The 8,186-nt window shown below is 44.3% G+C and overlaps 1 protein-coding gene across 1 annotated transcript; it reads left to right on the top strand.

The window, feature by feature from the left end:
- Nucleotides 1-1,124: 1,124 nt before the first annotated feature.
- Nucleotides 1,125-7,500, top strand: LOC124701853 (cytochrome P450 90B2). Its single transcript, XM_047233951.1, has 8 exons — nt 1,125-1,590; nt 1,708-2,044; nt 2,179-2,331; nt 4,678-4,929; nt 5,059-5,151; nt 5,872-5,950; nt 6,060-6,166; nt 7,013-7,500. Exons 1-8 carry the CDS (start codon nt 1,346-1,348, stop codon nt 7,247-7,249), a joined length of 1,503 nt encoding a protein of 500 aa, XP_047089907.1. The 5' UTR covers nt 1,125-1,345; the 3' UTR covers nt 7,250-7,500.
- Nucleotides 7,501-8,186: the final 686 nt, after the last annotated feature.

Genomic DNA, 8,186 nt, shown 5'->3' with positions numbered 1-8,186 from the left:
TATGTTATAAAAATTATAGTATCATTCAAAAAGTTTAGATGTTTTATTTTCTAATGATATAATTTTGCATTATATAATTTAAATTATATAGATCAAATTGTCGATCTACCGATACGGGGAAGACTAGTAAACTGAGAAGGAGGGAGTATATGTTTTGTAGTAGTATATATCTTACGTTGGTTAAATTAGTAACCTAGAAATATGCGTGGAACTTGTAAACCGGAACGGATGTAGTATTGAGATTTTACAAATGATTAAATACAATAAATATATGATACTACCACATGATACTATGTATCATACACTAATATCATATGCATGATACTACTAATAAACTGTGAGAGAGGGAGTAGTATACGTTGGTTAAATTAGCGACCTAGAAATACGTGCGAGACCTGTAAACCGGGACGGAGGCAGTACTAAGATTTTACAAATGATTAAATACAATAAATATATGATACTACCACATGATACTATGTATCATACACTAATACCATATGCATGATACTACTAATAAACTGTGAGAGAGGGAGTAGTATACGTTGGTTAAATTAGCGACCTAGAAATACGTGCGGGACCTGTAAACCGAGACGGAGGCAGTACTAAGATTTTACAAATGATTAAATACAATAAATATATGATACTACCACATGATACTATGTATCATACACTAATATCATGTGCATGATACTACTAATAAACTGTGAGAGAGAGAGTAGTATACGTTGGTTAAATTAGCGACCTAGAAATACGTGCGGGACCTGTAAACCGAGACGGAGGCAGTACTAAGATTTTACAAATTATTAAATACAATAAATATATGATACTACCACATGATACTACGTATCATACACTAGTATCATATGCATGATACTACTATACGATACTCCCCATTCTGACTAATCTAATACACAATGATTATTTGTCTTTCCGGACACGGCTCAAGAGAAACAGAGCAAAGGAAGCGAGAAAAAAAAAAGAGTAATAGTAGCAGTCCCCCACTCCCTGCGGCGCACCAAAAATTAAATTCCGGCTAAAGAATCCCCACAACCACCTCCTCCCTGTCACACACCTCAAGAACTTATATAAGAGCACCACAACACAGAGGGTGAGGAGAGAGCGAAGTGGGCACCTTCCTATAGCAAAAAAATTCTTTGCACAAAGGTTGCAGGGAGAGATTTTTAGAGCTTAAAGCCAGAGTCTTTAATTGATCCCCTGTTTTTCTTTCTCTCAAACTCATCATCCCTCTCGCACAACACTCACCAGCAAAGCGAGCCGACCGAGCGGCGATCGGCAAAGGGAAATAGATTTGAAGAAAGAGCGGCGCTAGCGAGGTAGCTAGCTCATGGCCGCCATGATGGCCTCCATCACCAGCGAGCTTCTCTTCTTCCTCCCCTTCATCCTGCTGGCCATGCTCACCTTCTACACCACCACCGTCGCCAAATGCCACGGCGCGCACCGGACGAAGAAGAAGCGGCCGAACCTGCCGCCCGGGTCCGCCGGCTGGCCCTTCATCGGCGAGACCTTCGGGTACCTCCGCGCCCACCCCGCCACCACCGTGGGGCACTTCATGAACCAGCACATCGCACGGTCTGTCATCTGCGGCACCCTGGAGTACTCTGTAGTCTCTAGTCTGTACTACACACAGATATGTATATACAGACGATGATCGTCGATCGAACTGACGTCGATGATCGGTGGATGCAGGTACGGCAAGATATACCGGTCGAGCCTGTTCGGCGACCGGACGGTGGTGTCGGCGGACGCGGGTCTGAACCGGTACATCCTGCAGAACGAGGGGCGGCTGTTCGAGTGCAGCTACCCGCGCAGCATCGGCGGCATCCTGGGCAAGTGGTCGATGCTGGTGCTGGTGGGCGACCCGCACCGCGAGATGCGCGCCATCTCCCTCAACTTCCTCAGCTCCGTCCGCCTCCGCGCCGTGCTCCTCCCGGAGGTGGAGCGCCACACCCTCCTCGTCCTCCGCGACTGGCTCGTCCCGTCCTCCTCCTCCGCCGTCTTCTCCGCGCAGCACGAGGCCAAGAAGGTACGTCGTCGATCGCACTACCTGCATAGTATTACCGAGGTGTCTGGTCCAGGCAGATGGCCGGCCGGACAACGTCGTACCCGCCACAGCGGCCAGTGAATTAACCATGGATGGACGTGCGTGCGTGCGTGCAGTTCACGTTTAACCTGATGGCGAAGAACATAATGAGCATGGACCCCGGGGAGGAGGAGACGGAGCGGCTGCGGCGGGAGTACATCACCTTCATGAAGGGGGTGGTGTCCGCGCCCCTCAACTTCCCAGGCACGCCATACTGGAAGGCCCTCAAGGTGAGTCCAGTGTCCAGTCCAACACCACACTACTCCCTACTATAGCGCTACTGCAAACTAGCCTGTCCCTCTCCCTGCGCGCACGCTTGGGTGTCCCGTATGCAAAAACTATGTGGAATCTATCTTGTCCCGTAGCTTTTGTTTTTAGTTACTTGTCACTCTCACACGCTCACTGACTCACGGGAGCAGCACCTGTTCTGAAATTTGTTACTGTTCACGATTTCCATGTACACGTGTGGGAGGGGATCGGATAAGGAGCATCCATCGTATCGCCAGACATAGACTAGAAAACCGTACCCTCGATCTCCCACATATGGAGTAGCTAGCATTTCATAGGATGGTGTTGCAACAACCGATCGATATCGATCGATGAAGGCGAGGGATCAAGATATATATTCATATTTCCACACACACAAATGAATGAATATGTTACATGCCTGTCAACGTTTTGTTTGGTACCTAAACTGAGGAATTCAAAGTGGCGGGAGCGGAGGGGGGCCGGGCTACAAGCCTACAACAAGGATACAACACAAGTGTAGGAGCAGGAGCTATCTTCGAGAGAGGGGGTTTGTTTTTTCTTTTTTTTTTTCTTTAAATTTTGTGTGGGTGCATACAGACATGGCCCATGCATCGATGTTGCATATGCAGAGAGCCATCAGAAGGGACGCATTAATATACTACATGGCAGCATGTAGTAGGGGTGTGGGTCGTTTCTGAATAGTGGATGGTCCAAGGATTGGTGCACACGTACGGCAGCATCAGGTCCAATCACACACCACTGCAAAATTTATCTCTCCCTCTCTCTCTCTCTGCTACACCCACTTTGATTGCAATGGCTCTACCTAGGAGCAGTATATAGAAATCTAGTGTTTGCACCAAATTAGTTTATCACACATAGTTTGATAATGGCCAAAAAGGATTAGGATATAACAGCTCTATTTCCCTAGTATACATAGGATTCAAAAAGCGGGATCCCGCAAAATACAATGTTTAGTTCAAATTGTACTACATGCTACGATCCCACCTCTAGCTAAACCGTACTAGTCGGGAACGAGTCCGTCCCGTTACCGCTTGCATCCCTACATCTATATATGGGCACCTAAAAGAAGCTCTTTAGAGAATAGTGAAATGCTAGGTTTCCCTTTTAGAAATGTTGGTTGAAAGGTATGTGTCTAGATCAAGCCAGTTGGTGCATGGTTGAGATTATTATGCTACTATATAGGAGGCTAGTCCGTCGATCTACTGATGAATGGCAAGAAAATCATTTGTACATACATATATAGTTGATACTAGTGTTTAATCACAGGCTAGAAAACCATTCATGCACATGGACATGGCTGGTGTTACTTGTGAGTAGATCCATCCATCAACCTTTTCTTTGCTGCTTCTATTGTTTCTTTGCATCCTACTTTGCCCTTGGGGGTACTGATCATCACTCATGGGCGCATAAAATGTTGCCCGCTTTTTACTGCTTGTGAGGTCACACTCAAATGATCTTTATTGATTGCTCCCAGATGCAGCATGCTGTGCATGCATGCTTTCGCAATATCTCACTCTTTCTCTCCCCTACACACGGCCTGTGCTCAACAGCATACAATTGCAACTTGAAGTTTTGACCCTCTTAGAAAAAAGTTTAGTGACCAACCTTCATAATTTGGCATGATTATGGTGGCAGAATCCATCATTTATCATGATTCAACCGCTGACCAACTCTTGCCACACTGGAACCACATTAACTTCGGCAGGCGTGCAATGAGGAACCCTCTTAATTTTGTGTTAGTTAATGATGTTAGCATCCTTTTTAGCTGAGGATGATCCTATATACTACACCTAACTGATGTAAAAGAGAATTTTTGTCAAGATAATAGCTGGTGTGGTTAATGTTGGCATATAGTTTATGCTTGATTTATGAAAATTTTCAAGCTATTGGTTTTGCACTATATGTTTGCTCGAGCTTAGAAAGTAATGGTTTGATCATGGAGTACTTACCGGTCTATACTCACCAAACAACAAAAGTTCAAGAACGTGAACAAAACTACAAAAATAAAAGAGAAAGACCTTTTTAATGTTAAATAAAAGAAAGAGAGAAGGAGAATAGTTTCTGAGATAGAGAAGTGCCATTTTTTATTTGACGGCAGCTATGTTGAAAAGATATGAATTTCTCTAAAACAGAAACCTATGACAAGACAAGATCTTAGACCAGTAGGCGGTTAGGCAACATCTCGACGATAGTGACGTGTCCAATGCTCACCCACAAATGTAAATAAATGTGATTTTGACCTGTAATTTTATTTTGTTATATCCTAAATTTACATCATACATTTATTTACTATATTTTCCGTGCAGTCTCGTGCCACCATACTTGGAGCAATAGAGAAGAAAATGGAGGAGAGGCTCGAGAAAATGAACAAGGAGGACTCGAGCACAGAAGAAGATGACCTTCTTGGATGGGCCATGAAGCAATCAAATCTGTCAAACGAACAAATCCTGGACCTCTTGTTGAGCTTGCTATTTGCCGGGCATGAGACGTCATCAATGGCGCTTGCCCTCTCCATTTTCTTCCTGGAAGGTTGCCCTAAAGCTGTACAAGAACTGCGGGTACAGATTTAATTTACCACCAAACTCTTTACAGTAGAATACTCTCCTAATGATTGTCCATCAAAAAAAAAAACCACCAACTCAACTGAAACATCATGGAATTATTCACACTGATCCATGACCCTGCAGGAGGAGCATCTAGAGATTGCTAGGAGACAAAAGCTAAGAGGGGAGTGCAAATTGAGCTGGGAAGACTACAAAGAGATGGTTTTCACACAATGCGTAAGGGCCTTTGAATTTGTCCATTTCCTCCTCGATCCGTAGTAGTAATATGAGTGCAAGATATATGTTCGATCTGCCTTTTGTTAGCTACTTCCAACTCCTAGTTGCACAAGGCTCGTCTAGTTGCGTAGGGGAGTAGGAAGTTCCCAAAAATGCCATGCACGAGTGGAAGCCAAACGAAGGGCTGTCTCCGACTTTGCCAGCCACATTTTTGGAGTGCATAGTGGCTGCTTGCTCTCCTAGCCGATGACTTTTGCTTTGGAAGTTTCTAGGCAGAGCGTGTGTGACCCATCGATACGATCCAAAATGGTGCGAGAACTATGTGTCATTGGGGTATTTCCAGCATCAAGAAGGTATCTTTGTCGTATGCCTTGATCTTCAGGCGGCACAAAGCAGACCAGGTCAAACGCATATCATTATGTCATCTACCGAAGAATATGACCGTGGGTTAAAGTAACTGATGTCAGGGTCAGTAGAATGGCTCTTATTGGGAAAAAAATCACTGTCCAAGTGAGCTTGATGGCAAGGCAAATTATCAGAAGTTGTGGAGTACATGTCGACTTTAGTGCAGCAGTACTATAGCAATAGTAGGTGTTGTGTGTACTGTATGGAACTGTAGATTGTACACCAAAAGCAGCATCTTTCCTCCTACATTCCAACTGCCGACCTCTCTCATTTGCAAATAGTTGACGTCTTTTTCTGCTACTAATTTTGTTGCAGGTTATAAACGAGACCTTGCGGCTAGGCAACGTGGTGAGGTTCCTGCACCGGAAAGTCATCCGAGATGTGCACTACAATGGTTGGCACCTAAACTCTCCGCCCACTACATTTGATTGCTGAACATGCTGAGGAGTATATTTGACTGAGGTTACTGCATGTCCCTGTCTAACTGTATGTGCGTTTGACAGGGTATGACATTCCAAGCGGATGGAAAATCCTGCCGGTGTTAGCGGCGGTGCATCTCGACTCTTCGCTGTACGAAGACCCCAGCCACTTCAACCCTTGGAGATGGAAGGTCAGTTATATTATCCACACACAAATCAACGGCGGCTAGAAACGATTCTGTTGCATGCATATCAACTTGTAGATATCTAGTGCGGATGAAAATCGATCCACGGAAAAAAGAAGGGAAAATATCTGGCCGGACACGCGGTCTTCGTCGTTGTCCAATCAATCATATAGGCATTATTCGTCCAAAACAAAATCAATCATAAGCTTCTGTGACGTTAGAAGAGAAAGAATTAGGTCCACAAGCTAGCAAGTGTGCTCCTTCATACTATGTATGCTAGCTGGAGCAATTGTGGCAGAAATACAGGACGACTTTTCCGCTAGGCTCCGCGATAACAACACAAGACGCCGCACGGACGGGTAGACCCTGACATGAAAGGGAATGTTCAGCTGGTATCCACGCACACGTGTGCTTTTGATCTGGTCCTATCAAGATCGAGAGACGTGCTAATTTGCTCCCTCTGCTAGCTATACCGTGTGCTACTCTGCATGTCTCGGTCAAGGGAGCCCCATGCATATTCTTCCTCTCATCGAGGCTACTGTGCCTTGGACTCACGCTAGCTAGCTGTAGCCTGGGTTCCTGTGAATCGCGCGAAACCAAGTGCATGGTCGAGAAGGGAAACGTTGGAATCCAATCAGTCAGTGAGAACGATTGGGACGAATCTGCAGAAATTACACGTCCCATTCTTATCCGTCACGTTCAGACAGGCGCGCGCCATTAACCACGACCAATTGATGTCCGCGGGGAATATGTGATCGTGGCGGTAGTACTACCGCTAGCTAGCTGAATAGTATTGTGCATTGAGTTTCAGAGGTGTTGACGGGCATTGCTTCCATGTCGTTGTTGTTGCAGGGCAGCGCGTCCGGCGTGGCGCAGAACAGCAACTTCATGCCGTACGGCGGCGGCACGCGGCTCTGCGCCGGATCGGAGCTCGCCAAGCTGGAGATGGCCATCTTCCTGCACCACCTCGTGCTCAACTTCCGGTGGGAGCTCGCCGAGCCCGACCAGGCCTTCGTCTACCCCTTCGTCGACTTCCCCAAGGGACTCCCCATCAGGGTCCATCGGATTGACCCGCAGGACGGAGAGTGAAGCAAGTGTTTTGACCGTGGACATATGTGATCACCGATTCAGTCTAGCGTCAGAGTAGGGAGGAGGAGTACAGAGGAAATGTACACATGCTCGTCCTCCTTTTTTCTGCTCTTAGGGGCTCGTTTATTTATGTAGAAATTGTAGCTTTCCCTGTAGATGGGGATAAAAGAGAAGAAGGTATAAGAGAAAATGTTGCAAGGCCCGGTAGTACTAGAGAAATAAAATGGCCAGCCCAAGGTCCAATATAAGTAGTAATACAGAACATGGGCCTAGCGTCTTAGTGTTTTGGTTTCCTCTCACAGGAACTATTTTATGGGAGGGCCTATATATCGACCTGATCGACATGTGCGGGGAGGTGTTCGGCCAACCCAGTTTCGTTTTCAGATTAAAAAAAAAAACAGTTTCGTTTCCATTTTTCGTTTTTTCTTTTCTACCTTTTCCTTTTTCTTGTATTTTAAAAACAATAGACGAACATATTTTAATATTGAATTTTTCGAATATTCGATTTTCAAAAATCTAAACATTTTGTCAAAATTGAACATTTCTAAATCTAAGTAATTTAAATCTGAAAACAAATTGAACAAACTTCAAATCTAAACAAATTTTATAATCTGAATATTTTTCTAAATATTTATTTTAAATCTAAATAAATTTCCAAAGATAAACATTTTATAATTGAACAAATTTAAAAATCTAAAGAAATTTTAAAATTGTGAAGAAATTTTAAAATCTAAATATTCTTTTAAAATTTGAACAAAATTCAAAATCGTAAAATCTTGTCAAAGAAAAACCAAAAGAAATTAAACCAAAAAAGAAAAATGAAGCAGAAAACGTAAAAGAAAAATAGAGAAAAACACGAACTAGGCTGACTAGGCCGGCTCATACTCCTGGGTGTGCGACGTGCGGTAATGGAACAATTTGGTCAGCATATAGGATT

The sequence above is a fragment of the Lolium rigidum genome, chromosome 3 (genome assembly GCF_022539505.1).
Source record: "Lolium rigidum isolate FL_2022 chromosome 3, APGP_CSIRO_Lrig_0.1, whole genome shotgun sequence".
Classification (NCBI taxonomy): Eukaryota; Viridiplantae; Streptophyta; class Magnoliopsida; order Poales; family Poaceae; genus Lolium; species Lolium rigidum.
The sequence above is the reverse complement of the archived record's forward strand: the minus strand, read 5'-3'. Positions and strand labels throughout refer to the sequence as shown.